Raw genomic sequence first — 22,109 nt, forward strand, 5'->3', positions numbered from 1 at the left:
TCTGGAAGTGTTTCTGAGCCCACGCAGTGATCTTCAGTACAGAATCATGCCTGTTTTTTAATGCAATATCACGTGAGGGCATGAAGATCACAAGTAGAGCTGAAACGATTCCTCGAATTATCCAAGTGATTCGATTCAAAAAATTCCTCGAAGCAAGTTGTCTGCCTCGAGGCTTCTCTTAAATCAGTCCTGTTTCCATATACGCTCATTCTGTAAGCCTGGACATTGCGGCGTGTGTTGCAAGGCGTGCTGTGTTTGTTTTCACTGTTACCATAACGTAACATGATTTGAGGCGTGAAAATCACGAAGGAAGAGAAGCTGATGCAGAGAAGTTTACAGGTACTTGTCCTGCATTTTTAGGCATCCACTGGTCGTGGCTTTATGGCAAATATGGCACTACGCCTGCCCCTATGAACCTACACAGTTCTCTGAGTTTCCACGCTGCCTGCATGACTCGCTGGTGTGAGACAGCACTCAGTTTGTGTCAGCAGACTTCAGGGCATCTCATAAACTACTCTGATTGACCTGACGGTTTCACAGAAGACAGTCAGGCTTCACGATTAAAGTCCTGTTTTGGTGCTTTCCCTCCCTCTCTCTCTCTCTCTCTCCCTCCCCCTCTCTCTCGTGTTTGCACATTATACATTTAATTATAAATCATTTAAATTCAGCGCACTGATGTCTTGATTACAGTGTATTTTTCCAAATGTTTCAGCATTCCGAATAACCTAATTTGATAAGACTTATATTGATAATAAATTGACACCAACTAAATAGAAACGCACTATTGCCACAGACGGACTAAGACCAAATAGGTTAAAGTTCATCATCATAGAGTCAGGATTCAACAGGTCACTGAAGCAGCTTTATCCCTTAAAATGCGTTCTCCATGTCAGTGGATGGTCTTAATGGTGGATGAATTCACAAACAAAAATGTGCAAAAATTAAAAGTGAACACCCTTTGAAAAATGGATCATATTCCTGTAATCTGAAGGTTCACCTTTCAGACATCATCAGACCACTGTGTGAATGATGGAGCTTTATTCTTGCTAGAATGTGAAATATTACATTCATACATAAAGTAGAGGATGTTAAAATAATTAAGTGTCCCTTTACTTTAATGGCAACTTGGAGAATAGAAATAAATTACAATTAAAATAAAGTGTTAGCACCCCAAATTTCCTGGGAGAGGATCCCTAAAACCCCAAATATGGCATAATCTAATGGCATTATTTAACTTCCTTTCCTTGTAACTTTAATAAATGTAAATTGTCATCAGAACTTCATTGCACTTTGTAAAATATATTTTCTTTAGAGAACCTGTTAATACCAATTTTTAATATAGAAGTAGTTCATTTAAGGGACCCAGCTTCTTTTCTTATTTGCCTAGTACTACTTCTCTTAAAAAGCAAAAGTGATTGGAAAAAAAATACATTTCTTATTAGAGTACCTGATTAATCACCAGAAGAATCAATAGAGTACTCGATTACAAAAGGAATTGATTACTGCAGCCCAATTTAGGGTGTGATTATACTTGTGGATGTGTCAAAATGTTGGAAATATCTGTTTCATTGGTTATAAGTATTTTATATCAGGGTTATTCAAACAATGGATCTGTGGCCACCAGTGGCCCTTTTTTCATGAAATTTAAGTTTATTTCCATTTAATTAGTGAACATTTTCATTTACATAAACAGGACACTCTTTTACGTGGTAAAATTAGTGGAAAGGTTAAAAAATGGAATTCCAAAATATTAAAACAGAAAAACAGAATTCAGAAAAAAATAAAACGGAATTTGGCAAAAAATAAAACGGATTTCACAGGTCCCTATTATATGCTTCAGATAGTTTAGCAAGCAGGGACACTGGTTTTCTTTGTCTTACTTAAACAAAGACTGAACCTCTGCAGAGGAAGTTGTGCTCCATAATTGTCGACATTAGTTTGACTTCATCCTTTCAAGAGTAGACAAGAAAGCCCAAGCCTCATGAAAAAAGAGAACCTGATTATTATGAACATCTCCTGTGGTTCTCTTTTTTTTCAAGAACAACAAGTTCTGCTTTTAGACTCTGGGAGTCTGAGAGACGAGCAGCTGGAGAAGAACTGAGCATCATTTCATAGCTGTGTGTCTAGAGGAAATGCTATCCAATGAGGTAATATTATTGTAGAGGTGGTAGCAGTGACCCCTGCCCCCTTTTGGGAAACAAGTGGTCTTCCTAGAGGTTTGCTTGTTGATGGATCTTGTGCAATATCTTTAGAGAAGTTAAACATAAAGTGGGGGTAACAGCTTAATCTTTCTTCTTATTTTCATGTCGGTGTGAGATTAGACAAGGGGTTGTTTGTTTTAATCCTATCTAACTGTCTGTTTGCCCATTTTGGTTCCTCTAATGATGTGAATGCGCATTTCAAGTTCTCAGCTGTTCTCAGAGCTATAATAATGCTATATTAATGTAAGTGGTTAAAAAAGGTATTGCATGCCATATCAGAATATATGTGTGTGTGTGTGTGCAGAGTATCCATTTGATCAGACAAGCTTCATTTTCTCTATTCACTCTACTTCTCTCATAGGATCTGGATCTCATCCTTGGTTTTCCAATCATAGTGACCCATTTCAGTGCCCAAAACAGCACAGATATTTGGAGCTGTCTAAAAAGGATCGTCCTCTGATTCTTAACTTTTCTCAGTAGATGATAGACTGACACAGATCAGAGCTTTCAGAGTTTTGCTTTACAGCCTTAAAATGTTCAAAACGATTAAACAAAAATACTCCCCATGTTAAAATGAAAGTATGAATATGCTGTGGTTTACAAAGTTGGAAAATCTGAAGGAGAATGCTTCTAAAACTGATGTAAGACTAGTGATCAAAGCTATGAAGCAGTGAAAAAGCTGTTTTTTCATTTATAGTTAGTTTTGCCCATGCAGAAATGTAGTCTCTAGTTGTTTGCTTATTCTAAAAACACTCAGTTTTGATCTGTGAGGTTGTAAAAATATTTTTACAAAGGCAGTGAACTGTTACTGTTATGGAGCTGATGCTGTGTTTTCAACCTTTCAAACGTGCATGCCAGTCAGAATTTTGGCATTCAATAGTCAGAGCTTTCCCTTCTGCCTTTATGGTCAAAGGTGCCCTCAAGCTGATATACACAAGGCACCAGTAGGCTGTTGTACTGAATATAGCACCAGTTTTTGCCCAAACCTCTGCAAGGGTTTAGCAAACATCAGTGTCTTTTATTCTATTCACTTCTGCAAATATTAATTCCAGTAGACATTATGATTTATCATAAAATATCATCATAGTAATCTGTGGGTGATTGGTGTAGCCTTAATTGGTGCAACAAATTTAAAAGCACAGAATGTAAATTCTGCTGCTAAGGAGCTCTCAAGCAAAACAAAGACAAGAGGAGTGGAGATGCACTGCTCAGCTTCACCCAGCTCCTCTTTACAACAAAAACAGCAGTCCATGCTAAGATTGTTTCAAGGTGCCTATTTCTCTAATCAGCCAAAGATCCATTTAGATTGTGTTTAACAGACCAGTCTAAAGAGGAGAAAAGGCCTAAACAACTGTCAAATTCATAACAGGGTCATTTGGGCAGTGAGTATGATGTGAGTCAATATACTGTGCAGAGCATCGCCAACATTAGCAGCTAGTGGCACCATGCTTTGTTCCTCTTTACAGATTAACTGAGATTAATGTAGTTACTCATCACTTTGATTGAGTAGTTATGCATAAGTGTAACCCTCAATAGTTGTTAAAAGTGAGAGTAGCCAGCAGCGTTGTGTGAAATTTATCAGTGATGTTAGTTTATACTCCGCTCTGAATGCAGAGCATTGCATTTGGCCACTATTTCTCATGGAAATACCAAATAAGAAGGGTAGCTTCCAGCTGCAGTTCCGCTTCCACATTTATGTCAAAGTCTTTAATGTAAAAGGTTTTTTGCAATCACATGATCCCAAATGCCTGTTAGGGGTCAGGAAGTAGAGGACAGACATTTGCATTAAGTGGGAATGGAGGACAATTAGTATAGTTTATGTATATGGGGTACAATCCATACACTTAGTCCCCTGGATCTTCTCGTGTCATCTAGCCAAGGGGGCTTCCCAAACTTTTCGGCCCATGACCCCCAAATTAACAGTGTCAGAGACCCTACTGTCCCCTGGTGGGATAAAGTGTACAATGTTGCACAAAGCATCATGTACAAAGTTTGCATTTCAGGTCATTTTTATAACTTTTACTTACATTTAAGCACAAATATAACTTTCTAACGACGTTAAACTTGAACTCTTTTTAACAATACTCTTACAATAATACATAAATTAATGTTTTTAAAGCATATTAAATTTCCCTTTGTATTTGGAAAGCATCCCACGACCCCCCTTCACTGTCTGGCGACCCTTCTGGGGGTCCCAACCCCTACTTTGGGAACCACTGATCTAGCCAATTGAAGGTAGATAAGAGGTGTATATGAATGCAGGAGTCTTAGAATCTTGCTGCCGTTTCACACAGATTTATTGCCTGAATATTTCACTACGTCAGAGACACAAAAGTAGCATAAGAATCAAGATCTTTTTCAGTTTTGCACCTTGAACACTCAGAATGTGGCCTTTTTGGTTGCATTTCTCTATGCAGAAATCACTACTTGCCCCCCAGCGGTTGTTCTCTGCTGCTACGTGATGTCATCTGCAAAGAATCTATATCCAGTGTTTTCATGGTTCATGGTATATGAGTAGAATTCTTTTACTTGATAAAGATGTTTCGGTGAAAAATTAAACATACTGTGTCTTTAGAATCATCACACTGTTGCTGTCACAAATCTGCTTACCTATAGTTATTAGTATTTTAAATGGAATGTTTTATGTCAGTACAATGATAAAGATTTTTTTGTAAAACTTTTCACTAAGTCCACTGTGATAGAGTCTTATAAGATTAAGTCGAGACATCTCTCCCCAGAAGTTACATTTATTGGAGGGGGGCACTTGTGGATGCTTTCTCTTGTGCATGGGTATTTTATGTGGATTTCCTTTTATGAAAGAAGGAAAATGGTGGACAAATACACCTGGGTGGCCAGCCTCAGTATGGTCTATGTGTGGGAAACAATGCTGTCTTTTTCATTTATATAAATTTGAATTATACCTGTGTTGTTGGCCCACTTAATGATTGTCATACTTAAAGACTGACATTAAGAATTGAAATTCAATCAAGTATTTTATCATGTGCTAAGCATCTCTAAACATTTTTAAGCATTTCTAGTGCAATTTTGTTTGTCATATAAAGCATCACAACAGTAGATATGCTTTATATGAAAAACAAAATTGCGGTCAGTTTTCTTCATAAACTTATTGATATAAAGCTCCTCTCAGAGAGGTGATAATAGTTTCCCATCTGTGTGAAGCTGACACAAACAGCAGCCTCAGCCCCTGGATAATCCTCTTACACTGTTATGTTGTTTTCTTTTAATTGAACTCTCTGTTGGAAGCCCCTGCCTCTCTTAGCTGGACTATTGCAGCACAGCTGTGCTGTCAGCTGATACAGCAGCCAACCTGAGGTCTGACATTTAGAAAGAAAAACACCTCAGGAGGCTAACAATGACAAGCTGTTATCTCCTTGTTATATTTCTCTCTCCTGTACAATCTTTCTTCCTCCTTATCTTCTAGTGTTCCTCTGTTGATCTAATCACCGCCTACTGCCTCTGCCTCACTCTGCTCTCTGTATTTTGCTGAATCTCCCTCTCACACCGTGTCCTCCATCCTGACGTGCTTTGCAGGGTCGTTCTGAGGTCAGATTGCTGACATGATGAGGCTGTGACAGTGTCTGTCCAACTGAGTCTGTGCTGGACCGAACCCTGGGACATGGCTGCTGCAAAGAAGAGTAAGTTTTTAATTTTCTCATCAGTGCCTGATGTAGGCTTGTCACAATATCAGAATCTTGAACTTCGGTCCAATAATAGTAAAAATCAAAATATTTTTACCTGTTTTGATGCCGTGCTAACAAAATTCACCTGCACACCGATTTTTACAAATAAGAAGAAACATCAACTCTGCTCCTTTTCTTTTTCTGAAGCAGCTTTGGTTAAAAATATCACTGAAGAGTTGTAATTCTTTCAAAGCTTTGGTACCTTTTAATACTATCCAGGCTCTCCAGCATTTGCAAGTGTGTCTTGTGGTTGTTGCATGCCTGATTTTGCCTCAAAGTTGCATTTATGATGTTATGAGGCTTTACTTATTCAAGATATCCTAATATGATTGAATTGGAAGAGTTCATGCAACCAATTTTGTGTTCTACGTAGATTACATAAAAAGACTTAAGATAAAAAATCAAAGTATCAGTCAAAATCTTTTATATGAATCTGCGCAACAGAAATTTTTATTAGTGTATTTAACCAAGAACAGTCAAACTCAACATTTAAAAAATTTGATTACTACATTCAAGTTCTGTATTTCTTTACGTCTTTCTTAAGTCCATATTTTTATAATGGAAAGCAAATCTTTGTAGTGTCTTGATTTTGGAATCAAATGGATGCAGTGAAATGCACATCATGATTTCAGCTTCATTATGTTAATAAGGGCTGCACTGACTTAGAGGTAGGAGACACTTTCAAAGTGCTTATTTGTAGAAAAACAGTCTTAAACACTGTTTAAGAAATACATAGGAGCGCATGTACAAAATGACTCTCTGAAATCCAGTTATTCTGGAACAATGTAACAGCATTCACTCTTTTCAGGAGTTCACATTTAATTGCTTTCTCTGTGAAAATAACCCTTTTAAAGCTAAAAGGTAAGCTAAGGTACTTTCTTAAGAAACTGTCTTTGTTGATGCTGTTAGTTTTAGGACCAAGGTTAAATTAGTTTTGGATTTTTTATTTGTTTTAATTTTTATTTCGTTTTCACTTCTGTTTTCACTTTGTTTAGTTTTAATTAGTTTTTACTGCTGGTGTGTTAGTTTAGTTTAGTTTTTTATTTTGCAAAAATGCTTTGTTTTGGTTTCATTTTTATTAGTTTTAGTGTTTTTGTTTTTTGGATGTCAGGGCTGAGTGAGCATCATGCATTTTTAAAAACATATTCAAACAGGCTACTCTTCACATAACACAAGTCTTAACCAATCAAATCAGGCTATTTTCACTCCCTAGATTGTGCCAGTCAGTATGGTTGTGTCAAAGACTTAAACTAAGGACATTTTGTCTCTATTTAGATTTTATTTTAGTTAGTTTTGTATGTGCACCATAAAGTTTTAGGTAGTTTTCTTTTTTTTTTTTTAGTAAAGCTTAGTTTTTAATTAGTTTTAGTTAACTAAAAGGATTTTCATATTCTAGTTTTAGTTCTTTAATCAGTTTTAGATCGCTATGATAACCTTGTTTAGCACCATATTGAGCTAAAGGTACCTTGCTTCCGGTTTGATAAGATTCTGCTTCTATTTTAATGAAAAGTGGGGAACTTCTGCTTAACCACTTTATATGGATTAAAAAGTAAATGTGGGGAACTGTATAAAAGTAAAATGTACACATGGTTCAGATTGCTTCTGACTCGTCTGTTGAGAAGACTGGGAGTTGATTAAGTCATGATAAACAGTGGTGTCCTTGTTTTTCATCACTGTAAAAGCAGGGACACTACCGTGAATAACTTCTAGGTGCTGGCCGGCTATGGTAACTTAACATGTGATTAGATAATTTAATACTTTTATTTTAGCCCTTAATCTCACTGTGATTAACGTGTTAATGCTGAGAGCCCCAGCCATGGCTCCTCTTAAGAGGAAGTAAGTCTGATTGTAAAGATGTTGATGTGCAGGGCTGGAAGAGTGCAGGGCTATGACCACTGGTAATATTTTTGGAAAAAAATCAGTAATTTCACAAAATTGCAAGTAAATGCAGATTTCATGGGGACTAGGTGAATTTGCATCGCACTCTCAGGATCAGGTCTTATCCTTTTTTTGATGAATACATCAACCGTATGGAAACGTGCTTGAAGTTCATTGCAGAAATGAATTTGTAGACAAGCAGTGAAAGTACAGAGAAAGTCACAAGTCCAGGTTCATGAGGAAAAGAAACAATAAAACGTCTCCTTGCAGCCCCTGTAAAAAGTTTTTATCTGGATTTGAAACTGAGTGAAATTCATGGTGTTGCTTTTTATGACCTACCAATGCAAATGAAACCATCAGTGACAAGATGGATTTAAATTGTATTGTAATTTTTTGGCTTTAATTGCTTTGTGATGTCAGACGAGACAAATTTTCACTATATCTGCAATAAATACGTAATTTAATTGGGGAAATTCGTCAGACAAAATGATTTACATCAGCACAGGCTCCTGCCTTTTCTGTGCCTGCAAGAAAATCCTGAGGCAGGGAGAGAAGCAGCCAAAAACCCAGAGCAGGACTGCCATCAATGACAACAGAATGGCACCGCTTAAGTCAGAAGCAGATTAAAGGAGGAGCTTGGGTGGAGGAGGGTTGCAAAAAGCAGCTTGCAGAGGGAGCAGTAAAGCTAGAACAGGTTAAATATGGCAGCATGAGTGCGATTTGCCAATAGCGTGCCTAGAGCGAATCAGCTGGCTGTCAGCTGATGAGGGCTTGCATGGGATCAGCTGACCTCAGTTATATGGCAGTGTTTGACTCCTGGCTTGCTGGAGCTAACGCTACACACTCAGTTTGTATTTTCATTTGGTATTGAATTGCAAACACTCAAACCTGACTCTGTAGTGCAGGAGATGGATTACTCTGTACCTGTAAGCTATTTTATGCAACCAGGAAGTGATTAGATGTTTATGACTCTATATCCTGTAATCTGCTATAGGTGAATTAAACATCTGTAATCCTTCCTCTGTATTCAGACGTTCTAAGAAGAGCTTCACAGTAATACCTGGTAAAGAAAAAAATGCTGGACAGTTTTTTTAGTATATTACTTTGTGATTGTCACACAGGAATCCCCCAGGTGGGATCCTCGGGATGGTGGATCGATTGAATTTAAATTTGTATTGATTTTTTCTCTGGGTTGGGTTTCTAGGGAAAAGACATGTTTTGGTTTCTGGCTGAGCAGCTTTATGGCTTTTTTCTGTGAAGGCCAGCACATTTATTTCCTAAAAAGTAGGAAGGACTACAAAAAACTGTGAAAAGTTCAAGAGCTGGTGAAGAGTTTTAAATTGCTCATCAGTTTTTTATTATTTTTTATCAGCACCATAAATTCGCTTTGTCTGCTTCCCAGTGGAAATGGGTACTTGTTGTATTCAAGGACCACTCTGCAGGCCTTTGTTCTTTGATAAGGTCACTGAATGAAAGGCAGTGCATAGGGAGATTGTGTATTGACTTCCTGTTGACAGCATTTGTAAAGAAAACTGTATTTTACGTGTGTTTGGGGTGGACTGAAATGTCACAGGAAGAGTGTTAGTTTCCTTTTTGACAGGGAGAGGAATGTTTTGACACGTTTGTGAAGGTTCAAGTTATATTACTAGGAGCACTGAAGCTTTTATTGTGTAATCTTTGGTTGTGTTTCCTCATAAGAATTATAACCTTAAAGGATGTCTAAATGACCATGACACTCTTTCAGTCAACAGTGAATGTAGGACAGCATGATACGCAAAATAAAATACATTAATGCTCTGAAAAAATGAAAGCTTTAAGAAACCACTGTTAATGTGTTATTAGTTAGCTTCCCCCATTTAGGGTGGTGTTTTTTCTTTTTGAACAGCAAACTGTGGATTGCTGTGTTAATAGCTCAAATAATTACAGATCATTTGCTCTATCTGTAGTATTACGGTCTGATTCAGCTTTTTGCATGTGGACAGAAACAGAAACAGGGATGAGAGAGTGGCTGAGACATGCGGGAATGGAGCCACAGTCTGGACCTGAACTCAGGCTTTCCACGTACATGGGGTACAACCCAACCGATAGCTCATCTCCGGCCCAGAGGAACGTTTTCAAGTTAAATGTGATGCCAGAATGTAATACAAGTTTCCATTTAACATTTCGTCTCTGAATACAGCAAACAAAGACAACCTTTTGCATCCTTGTCATGCCTACATGCCAAATTAAATTTGCCTAAACTTTCTTATCGAATTATCAAGAATTCAAAATGACCCAAATATCCAGATACATGAAATTTCTATGAAAACTCTTTCATTTTAAAGGACACCCCGTTCCCATTTTAAATTCCCCCAAAATTTAAATTTCACATATTTACATGAAAATATCTAAAAGTCGTAAAAAAGTTAAATCATATACCCCAAAATTACTCATGCTTTTCTCAAATTTCCATGAAAATGCCAGAAAAAAAAATTAAAAGCAAATTTTCCCAAACGTTCAATGAAACTCTTCAAAATAAACAAACATGTCCCTGAAATTTCCATGTGAATAATCAAAATATATTGCAAGTTCTCCCAACATTTCAAACAATTTACCCAAACTTCAACTATATTATAGGAAAGCCTGGCTGTTATGTCCCCTTGAGGGTCTTAGGAGGTAAACAGACAAACTTCATCAGTAGATTAGTCAAGTCAAACTAGAAAACAGGTGGTTTTAGTTAATATCAAACCAAAAAATGAAGACGAACATGCTTTGGGTCACATAACTGACATTCTGCATCCTGGGATATAACTATACTCGTGCATATTTGAGCAGAATTTGATCAACTAGACCGTGGCAACTCGAAATTCGACAAAAAAAGTCATAATGGTGAACCTGTCACCTGTCACCTGCTGTCAAATTTGACCGAAAATTCGTCTGGACTGAAGCGACTGAAAATTTGATCAAAAAGTCATGACCGTGGACATGTTGCCAAATTTAAGCAAAAAATCAACCTTAGTGGAAACAACCCGAAATTTGTCAAAGTCATGGCTTGTTGCCAAATTAAAGTGAAAAATCAATCACAGCAGAAACTGCTCAAAATTAGCCAAATAAAAAGTCATTACTAAGGACCTGTCGCCAAATTTGAGTGAAAAAGCGCCTATGGCAGGAACGACCCATATTTGATCAGAAAGTCATGACCATGAACCTGTCCCCACATTTGAGTGGAAAAAGAAAAAAAAAGCGACCATTGCAGGAACGACCCAAATTTGACCAAAAAGTCACGACAATGGACCTGTTGCCAAATTTGACCGAAAAATTGACATGGCAGGAACAACTCAAAATCTGACAAAAAAGTCTTGAACTCAGACCTATCCCCAGATTTTGGCAAAAAATTGGATCTAGGTGGAAACAACCCCAAATTTGGCCAAAACCTCATGACGGCTGACCTGTTGCCAAATTTCAGTGGAAAAATTGACCAAGGCAGAAAAGACCCAAAAATCGACCAGAAAGTCATGATGGCAGACCGCTTGCAAAATTTGAAGTGAAAAATTGACCCCTACAAAGGCGGATATTACCAAAAATGATGACAGCAGACCTGTTGACAGATTTAAGTGAAAAATGGACCACAACAGAAACAAATCAAAGTTTGACCAAAAAGTCATGACCTCAAATCTGTTGCCAAATTAGAGTGAAAAATCAATCCCTGCAAAAACGACTCAAATTTGACCAAAAAGTCATGACTGCAGACCCGTTGCCAAAGTTAAGTGAGAAATTAATCCTGGTGGAAATGACTCAAAATTTGAAGAAAAAGTCATGACAGCTGAACTGTTGCAAAGCTAGAATGTTGAATCCATCTGCCCTAATTGAAACCAGTAAAAATGTGAATAAGTGATCTTTCCAGTGCCTCTTTGGCTGTAGAATGTTGAGTAAGGGGGCTGCTAGCTGAGCTGCCAGTTATATCCTTATATGTCATGTTGTTTTTTTTTGTCAGCAGTTCTCACAGTATTGGAGGATTATGAAAGTTTTTTATGGTCATCACTTTTTTTTTACATGCCTCAGTTGCAACACAACCGGTTTATTCAGCTGACGCCTAAAATCAGCATTGAAGTGGGGAGAGTCTGCAGCCACTATTTCTGCTGTTTGACAGGCTGTTAGCTTAACCTGTATGGTACTAATGCCTAAATTTAACACTTTCCTTTTTCAGTGGTTTTATTGGTCAATCATAAACACATATAATCTACTCTCCCTCCTTGAATTGCATCATTGTATATGAAAGTAACTCATCAGCTTTTGTTTGCTTTCTTTGTAGAGGAGCTTCAACAGAAGTTGGAATGACAGAGATGGAATTGTGCAATCTAACTGCAAAATGTGCAAGCTGCTTTATACCCAAACATATTTGAGATTTTATTTAACAATAGGTAGAATCCCAGGTGTTCATTACTGTGCTGGAGAAGCTCCTGATTGTTACTGCTGAGTCAAAAAAATCATGGTGTTGTTGGAAATATCAGCCAGGCTGCACAATCATTTGTAGACAGTGATGCTCCATTGTTAAACCTGCAATTATGGCAGCCAAATTTGATGCTCTAATTGGCCAAATTAAGCTGTTTATCCTCTAGATAGGAGCACATTTTTGCTATATTTGACAGTTTTGTATAAGAGAGAGTTGATAGAATAGGCTTCTGGGTTGACAGAGCATATTTAGCATTTAGCAGAGCACAAGCAGATACACTGACAGACAGATTAGTGGAGGAACAGAGGTAGAGATTAATCTGAAATAAGCCAGTTCAGTGGGGCGTGCATGGGCGTGCACACATGCATAGTAAATTTTTGTGTGCACATGCTTGTGTGTGGTTACTGAGTTGGTAAAGAGTGTTTGTGTGTGTGGGTGTGTGTGTGTGTGTGTGTGTGTGTGTGTGTGCCCCTGCCACGGCTTTGTCTGAGATTATCCGACCCAGCGGAAAGGCCCGAGAATTCAGTATTGTGATAATGAGCCTGAAACAGAAGCTTGGCTCAGAGCTTCACTGCTGATTGAGTGCTGTTTGTTTAAGAGGAGGTAAATCGAATACAAGCACAGAAAAAAAAGACAAAAGTCTGAACTGGAGGAGTAAAGATAAAAACAAAGGAAGTGAAACCAAATATGCTTTCCTTGTACAAACAAGAAAGGGAGCAGCTGCACGACAAATTAATGAGTAAGTGATGACGATTGAGATGAGACAAACACTATATCTGCACAATAACCGACTGTATGCGCTCCTATCTTTTTTTTAACAGCGATAAAACTAATTGTTCTGCCACAGTCATCAAATTCCCCCTCTGATATTAGAGTTCACTTTAACTCTGCAAATAAAAGCCCCATCTCTTTCTACACTCTAAACTCCTCATAGACCTGCTTATAACATGAAAGCCTGCCATTATCAAGCTTACTGTGTGCCTGTAATTACAGCCATGGAGTCCTGTTGTAAGAAGTCAAAGGCTTCATGGATGAAAGCCTCTTATAGCAGGAGTGGTGACCTAAAATAACAGGTCATGTCAAGTGATTTAAAGATGAAGTCCCAGCTTGAGTCCTGGTCTATTGATACTGCCAGGGGTGGAGAAAACCGAATATGTAGGTAATTTATATACTGGAGGTTCAAGCTTGAGTATGTAACATTCAATGAGAGCCTTGTAGAATCAACTCTACTCCCCCTCCCTTCCTGTTCTTCTCTGTGTTTGAGCTCCGTAGCACTGCTCCTCTTCTCACAAACCTCCTCGCAAATGTGCATGTCCGTTGAATCGATACTGATGGTGGCAAAGCTCTTGTGGAGTGATTTTACTCCACTTTTCCACTGAAATCAATGGCCAAACCACAGGCAAGAAAACAGTCTAAGCATGAACAAATTCTACATAGGACCAAACACCGCTGGTAACTCCAGCAGCAGGCTTAGCAAGTCAGCCCATATATCCCTCCTACCAGCAACAGTGCAGCTTTTCCTGGGAGATCCCAAGGTTTTCCCAGGCCAGATGAGATATGTAATCCCTCCAGCAAGTCCCAGGTCTACCCCAGGGTCCCCTCCTAGTTGGGCATGCCTGGAAGACCCCCACAGGTCCTAGTCAGATGCCCAAACCACCTTATCTCCCTCCTATTGATGTGAGGGAGCAGCGGCTCTTCTCCTGGCTCTCTCTGGATTTCCGCGCTCCTCCCCGATCTCTAAGGCTGAGCCTGGACACCCTCTCATGCTTACCATCATTACCCAAAGCTCATGGCCATAGGTGAGGGTTGGAATGAAGACGACCAGTAAATTGAGAGCTTTGCCCTCCTGCTTTGCTCCATCTTCACCACAGTGATCTGATGCAACGTCTGCAATACTGCTGATGCAGCACCAATCCGCCTGACAATCTTTTAAACATTTGTTTAAAAAAAAAAGGTTGATTTTTTTTTGCCGACAGGTCCGCGGTCATAATTTTTGGGTCAAATGTTGAGTCGTTATAAAAAAAATGGTCAACAAATTTTGACCACTATTTATAGAAACAGTGCAATGTCTCTTCCCACCCTCCAGAGAAATTACTAAGGATGTTCCTAAGCGTCTATTTCCCTATTCGGCTAACCACTCATTTAAATTTCATTGAACTGACTAATCTAAACAGGAGAAAATTCTTAGAAAACAGTCAAATTCCTTACAGTGTCATTGTGTCAGTGGGTGTATTCCTGGTACAGTGTGGCTAACATTCAAAGCTAACGCCGCCAGCCTTCGTTCCTCTTTGCAGATTAATATTGTGCTTTGATGTGTGGCCTCTTTTCACTTCAGCTGAGTAGTTACACTTGAGTTCAACCTTCAACAGCCTACATACCACTTTATGTCCATTTACTTCATAATAAACTGTCATACCACACTGTTCATACTACTACATATTTATGTCCGGTGAAGTGCCAGACAGGAAGGCAGCAGCTATTAACTGAAGTTACAGCGGCCTCTAGTGGCGAGAGGTCCATTACAGTTTAGAAGAGCATTACAGATTGGGATTTCAAGCCTGTGTTTATAAAAAATGATAGGCAATTATTTAACCGACTCGTAAATCTCCTGCCAGCTAATATGATAAATTAATGTCACTGTTTTACCATTTAACTGCGCACATCCCTAGAAATTACACCCCCATTTGGGTGAAAAAAGGTTCGTGTTTGAATGGCAGTAGAAAAGAAAGGACACAGATTTAATGTTATTGCATGTGTTTTGTCAAATAATTAAGACATAATTTTTGGCTGTAATCTGTTTTCCCGTTAACAGATTTTTCCCCGGTTATAAGGATGAGGTAGTTTGTCCAGTATGACTCAGGGAGTCTGAACAGAGACTCATGCAACTAAACCTTTGTTCATTTTATAATCTTAAGATGCCAATCATTACTCTTAAATGTCTTCCTATTGGATTTGGGCTCTCAGTAATCGCTGAAGCGTACTTTTTCATATTTTAAGTTTTTAAACCCCTAATGACCCAATCTTTGCCATTTGCTGCCGTTCATGTTGATGGAATCTTTTCACCAGCAAGGCCGGTGTCATTTGGGAAAAGTCCCTTTAAGCAATAATATCAAACAGATAAGAATGGTTATTTTACATGATCTAGAAGCCAAAGCAAGAAAATATGTGATATTTTTTATTCAGTAATGCTTTGAATTAATACAGTTCCAAACTCAGTGTAACTCTCTTTTGTTGTATGACTGGTAAATTCTACATTACATAACACCACTTTTGTACCTTTATCTGCTGTTATAATGCAATATATGAACTATATATAATCATATCGCCATTTTACAATGATGGAACTCTTGAAACTCATTCATTTATTAATTTATCCTCTCGTAAACAAGTTTTTCATTTAAGTGTGAGTTTGATAAGAAAACTCATTTTAACTCTTGCACTACTTTATCTGGACATTAGAGAGATTGTGCTATCCAGGACCAAATGAATAAGGAACAAAGGGTATTTTGTTAGCCTCCTTCCAGGATCCTGCTAATATTGTGATATTGGATCTTTTGCAAACAGATCTGTAGATATTAAAGGGCTTTTTAATATCACACGTCCAACAGCATTCATTCTCACTTTCTCATTCAGGTCTGTAATCATGCACATATGGAACATTATGTAACTCCTGAACTCATTATATTGAACCAGATTGCTGATAGCAAGGAGTCCTAATCTCTAATATGAGTCTGTATAAAAGTTTAATGGAAGTGGGCCCATGTGGGTCAGTAATGGCATGTTCCTTGAGAAATACAAGCACATAATTCAGAGCAGACATTCAGGTTAATTTAATATAATTATATTATGAAATGACCAGGTTTCCTGTGCTGTTGTATGGGAATAGGACATTCATCATGTTGCTGTCTGTTTGATTTTCATGATGTATGTTAAATTATTACCAGGCTCTGCATGCCTGCTGAATAATTCATACAGATGGCACCAGTTTCACAAACGTTGGCTCATCATTGCTTGGCAGGAAACTTCAACTCATCCTCCTCTGAGAAAAAAAAACCTGTGATTGACTTTAAGAAAGATTTCTGGACCACATATAAAGTGAAGGACGTCTCTCTGCCAATGACTTTCAAAAAGGAGAGGCTTAGCAAACTTTAAAGTTTACTAGGAAAAGGAGAGATGTGAAGTAATGAAATATCTCTGCCTCGTTTGCAAAAACAGCTGCTTGAAGTTTGTAGTACCGTGACCAAGCCTGAGTCTTCTGGAGGTTGAGGTTCTCTTTAGGAGAATGTTTTTATTTTGAAAGTTAAGTACTTGTACCTGATTGTGCTCTGTTGTCTCACCGCACTTAAAATAGTTGGCAAAGCGTCAGATTGGCCAACAAACAAAGCTCCAGCTCAGTGTCACCGTGAAGATTGGAGCAACTTTGAAGTTTCTGAATAAATCAAGAATAATTGGAGAGATGGTAACGAGACACACAGGGCCCTTGAAGTGTGTGTGTTTCGTGATTACCATATTCAACATCACCGTGTCTTTTTAAAGTCAAATTTTCGCAAAAACACACACGTAGCAACAACTACTTCCAGGGAAGTTTCTGTGGGAAATGACTTCTAAGTTCCACTGATGGATGACTCCCTGAGGCTCTCTCATTAAAAGATTATGAACCAAACATTGAAGGGCTGTTGTTATAGCAGGAAAGGACAGCGATTCTCTGCACTGTTTATTTATCTCTTGTTTTGTACATGTCTGGCACTCTCATGAGGTCTTGGGAAAGCCTCTGTAACTGAAACTCATTCATCACAGTTTATTTTTTGGTGGAGTTAGCTTATTTGGAGAAAAGGTTTCCATTCTCTCACAGTAGAATTGAATGTCAGGACGAGAGAACAATAAACATTAGAGTCTTGGAGTCAAAAGTAAACCTAAAGGGAAATGATATGTGTAGCCTGTAAGCCTAAACCTCATATTCTTTATGTTGAGATTCTGTAGAGACTGCACTCAGAACTCTGCAAGGTAATTTGATTGTAAAGGGAAATTTAATGGTACATTTCATTTGCAAACAGCCTGACATAATAAAAAATGATTAAAAGGCCATCTCTCCTTGTTTGACTCAAGGCTTAAGACTCCATTAGAGCTGCAAGATGCCTGTTTTTGATGCAAGTGATCATATTTAAGTTTATTCAAGTGAATTTCAAAATAAAGTATTTTTTTAAAGAAAGCTTCAGGTTATTACACTGAAATTAATTTAGTTATTATTATTATTATGGTTATTTTTCACTGTAGAACAAGGCTTGAATCGTACACAGTTAGATTTACAACCCCAATTTAAAGTTCTGGGAGAGGAATGCTGTCCCATTCTTGCTGATGTAGGATTCTAGCTGCTCAACAGTCCTTGGTCATCCTTGCAGGATTTTTCGGTTTATGATGCTTCAGATGTTTTCTATCAGGGAAAGGTCCGGACCGTAGGCACGCCAGTTTAGCACTTGCATTCTTCTACTTTAAAGCTATGCTGTTGTAATGGGTGAAGTATGTTGTTAAACACTGCCTTACTAAAATCTGCAAGGCCTTTCCTGTAAGACACGTTGTCTAGATTGGAACATATGTTGCTCTAATACCTCTTTATACTTTTCAGCATTGTTAGTGCCTTTCCAGATGTGTAAGCTGCCATGGGCACTAATGCAACCCCATACGAGATGCAGGCTTTGGAACTGTGCTGATAACAAACTGGATGGTCCCTCAGGACACAACTTTCAGGGTTTCCATAAAGAATTTCAAATATTTGAATCATCTGATCATTTGATCTGATCATCATTTTTCCATTCAAATGAACTGTGGCCCAGAAAAGATGACTTTTAATTTTTCAGTTTTTAGACTGCCCATCTTTACTTCTTACAGACTCTGCCCCTTAGCCTTTGGTTGTCCCATCCCTACTTTTCTGAGATATTTTACTGCCATCAAATTCAAAATGAGCTAATATTTTAATGAAATGGTAAAATGTCTCAGTTTGATATTTGATATTTTCTTTATGTCCTACTGTGAATAAAATATGGGTTTATGAAATTATGAATTTTGAAATTTACAATCACTGCATTTTGTTTTTATTTACATTATTCATAGTGCCCCAACTTTTTTGGTATTGGAGTTGTAGATTATCCTGAAAGAGTTCATTAAACCCAAGATTATTTCTAACTCATGCAGCCACATATGTAGAAACTCCTTGCCATATAAAGATTAATCACTGATTGAGTGATTGACATTTTTTACAGAGCTAATTGCAGATGTGTGAATGGAACTGTTACAGCTGTAATCAGGCCGGCTGATGACGTGTTTCTGGTGATTCAGTTTGTCACATTGCCATTAGCTGTGTTTTGGGTGTTGCAAACAGACACATAGCCTATTTGTTCAAAGTAAAATATTGCATTAGACAAACAATACTGTGAATTTAGAGAATTATTATTATTACATCTTTTTTTTTTTTAAACTCCTCACAGAGAAACTTTATTAAATGAACACCTGTCCTCTCCATCAGCTGCCCACTTAAGGCAGGATCCACTGTGCTTTACTTGCTAACACATTAGAAATTCAAGGCTGTAGCAGCTAAATCTGTCAGCAGAAAACTTTCCTGCAGATATCTTGGTTATAACAAGACTGAGCTGACAAAGCATTTTTGTGTTTGATATGTGCTGTGAACGAGTGCTCCCATGCTAGAGTGGTGATGACAAGAAACACGCATGCAGCATCTTTATTAAAGGGACTAGAAATTAATCTGCTTAATGCAGGAATCATGTTGGTGATAAAAGATACAGAAAAAGCAAACCGTCATAGCAGCACTGACTTACTGCATTTGTAAATTACTGCACTGTGCTCCATGTGTCTCTTTTGAACAGATCTTTTCTCTAACATCGCCCAGTGTGTGTTTGTTTTGTGTGGCTCTGACCAAACCTCCTCTCTCCCTCTTTCTCTCTCAGGTGGTGTGAAGATGGGAGGCGTGCGCTTCTCTGAGGAACCTCCTGCTGCCGGGGCCCCCTCACATGTTCACTTTGAGGAGAAGCTGCATGACTCTGTCGTCATGGTGACGCCAGAAGACGACGGTAACTTCATGGTCAAGGTGTGTTTAACCTTGCAATACACTGGCACTTGAAAGCTATTGATTTAACTCAAATTCTTGCTTTTTTTCCTTCCACTTTCATCTTTAATCTCAGTGTTGGATCTGTTTCCGCTGCTGGTATCTGTTCTATTTAAATTCAGGTCTGGTGAGTCTATTCCTGATTCCCACAAAGGACACAACCTTGCTCTACTCTTTCCATCAGTGTTATCCTCTATCAAAGCAATTTGTTTAGTGGAACATGCTTAAGGGCAAGGAGAACATAATGGTTCTCACAGACAGATAATTGATAATGTTAATAATAATTATTATAAAAATATCTTATTTAATTCAGTTAGATACACCAGAAGCAAGCAGAGAATTGATTGGACACAACATATAACCACTGGTGGTTTGCAATGTTTGTAAACAGAGCTGTTTACAGTTTTGCAATTTTTAAGACCATATGGACCAGTATCTTGAACTAGGAATCATATGAATGCAGTTTCAAAATACATCTGATACAGCTGAAAATGTGGGTATTGGTTTTGGTGAGTACAAATGTTTATGCACCAATCTGATAGTTTGTTTAACTATATCTTTTGCCGTATTCAGCCATGGGTTAGCTGTACGTTCACGTTCTAAATTGAAAATCAGTTCTTCTTTGCTGTTCAAATGCACAAACATGAACTACTGTTGTTAGAGCAGAGAAGAAGAACTAAACAAAGGAGAAAGAAGGACCAACTGCAGCACAAAAGTTTGGAGGCAGCTTGACATTCATTATTCTCTATATGTTCTTGTTAAAACCCTTCTAGACTGATGTTGTCGTATACAACAAGGAGTGACACACGTTAGTAAAAGTTAAATATTTTTAACCATAAATGGTAGCCTCTTACATTTTTCCTCTTGAAGCTAGCCATTGCGCTCTTCTTATGACGCTATCCACACCTTTGTAGCCCTTACAGAAGCGTTTCTAGCAAGCCTGGAACTTAAGTGACTTTTTAGGGGCTTCAAAGATTAAATCCACATCAGTGATTCTGATATTAAATGTATTTTTATCTAGTTTTTAATCAATTTTTTATAATTTGTTGTCTTAGTTGCTAATGCTAACCACCATATTTTTTCCAAGAATGCTTTGTGAGGGGATTGTGGTGGAGATGTCCTGAATAGGTAAGAATGGAGAGAGAAAGAGAGAGAGAGAGAGACTCTGTGATGTGGCCCTCAGTGTCACTGCAGACAGGATCTACTTTGAGAAATGACTCAAATAGAGTAAATACAAAGAAGCACAAGGACTGACGGTAGATTTTGCTGTGCTGTGACTTGAAAAGTCTTTGTAGTTTCATGGTCAAGTTAAATGTTTGTTTCGGTTAGCAAAAATGCAGGAACAACTCTGGCTCTAAAATCACACCATCAGCAGAATATGTCTGTATCCTTTGCTAAAGTATTTTGGCTTCACTTTTGTATAGCAAGAGGAGGTGGGAAAGTCTTGTTCATCTTTATATACAGTCAGTGCTCAGGTGGGATTAAATGACAGCAGTAAATAAAACCAAATGTTACTTGTAGTGCATTGAAGACCCTTTTACTCAAAGTGAAGCTAAAGATATGTGGGCAGACTTTGTCCCAAAGCAGCATGTTGCAGTCCCATTATGATTGGCATGAATCCACTTAGTTTGAAGTGGTTTCCTTAAAATCTTGGACGTCTTTGAGACACATAGATGATCAGATTTTTTTTTACCAGGCTCGGTTATCGTCTGGCATCTTCACATCCCTTCTTGGATAAGAAATGCTCTGCTTTTCCCCTCTGCCAAATGACATTATTGAGTCTCCATCTGCTTCATGGACATCGTGTACAACAGATACTCAAACCATGTCCAAGTTAATCATCATGTCAGGGTATTAATATTTTTAATAGTGAATATGAGGTAAACATGATTTTGCAACACAAATGACTAAGCAAGGTGTTAAAGCTGGTTTCACAGGTAAAAATCGGGCCTGATTTATGCTGATAAATGTTCTGAACATAGCAGCAGCAACAGCACATTTTTTATGAGGATGTCACAATATGAATCATACTTGCACAGTTAAGTCAGGCTGCAGTCACAGTATAGGTCAGTGACACAGTTTAATTGGACCACTGTCCTTGTCCCAGAATAAAAGCACCAGGGGAGAATTGATTAACTGATGGAAGCATGCCAAAATTCTCAACAGTGGGTGATGATATGCCCCCTCTCAGCTAGTTACTCTGGAACCTTCTTCAGCTGCCCTGTTATACCACATACCAAACAACTGACTGTCCCCATTCTGTGTTTGCTTCCTGGTACTTCAATCCTTTCAAGCCCTTCAGCTGATATCACATAAACTCTGCTTTCTCTTCAGTTAAAAATATATGGTTCTGACTAGGAATGGAATTTTACTGTATTTTCAATACTCAAGTATTTACAAATCATGATTACTGTTAGAAAACATAACACATGGGGATAAAGGTGTATGCTATTTTTTTATTTTTTAACATCCTCTGCCCATCAGTGCTTCATATCCCAGCTCTGAATTAAATAACTAGAGATGGTAATGTAACCAAAGCTATTAATTGTACAAATAAATAGAGAACATCAACACCCAGCTCCATACTATGAACGAGAGAGTCCCAACATTTTTCAGTCATCGCTGCCAACTGGATAGCTGTGATGATGGCTTTTTCTCTGGCTCAACAAATGCCATCAGCTTGCTGAAGTCATCGCCTTCCACAAAACCTAATGGGGTCTCATCAGGCTTGCAAAAAAATTGCTCAAGCTTTGTCAAGTTGCACGTGGAGTCCATCTCCA

General features: G+C 38.1%; 1 protein-coding gene across 1 annotated transcript in view; it reads left to right on the forward strand.

Annotated features, from left to right (window-relative positions):
* c22h20orf27 (chromosome 22 C20orf27 homolog) overlaps window positions 1–22,109 on the forward strand; it is a 46,916-nt gene that overhangs the window by 2,028 nt on the left and 22,779 nt on the right. Inside the window, exons 2-3 of the mRNA XM_041779791.1 lie at window positions 5,754–5,857; window positions 19,172–19,311. Coding sequence (XP_041635725.1) covers window positions 5,839–5,857; window positions 19,172–19,311 — 159 coding nt within the window. The 5' untranslated portion in view covers window positions 5,754–5,838. The remainder of the gene's footprint in view (window positions 1–5,753; window positions 5,858–19,171; window positions 19,312–22,109) is intronic.

This window comes from Cheilinus undulatus, linkage group 22 (assembly GCF_018320785.1).
Source record: "Cheilinus undulatus linkage group 22, ASM1832078v1, whole genome shotgun sequence".
In the NCBI taxonomy this organism is placed as follows: Eukaryota; Metazoa; Chordata; class Actinopteri; order Labriformes; family Labridae; genus Cheilinus; species Cheilinus undulatus.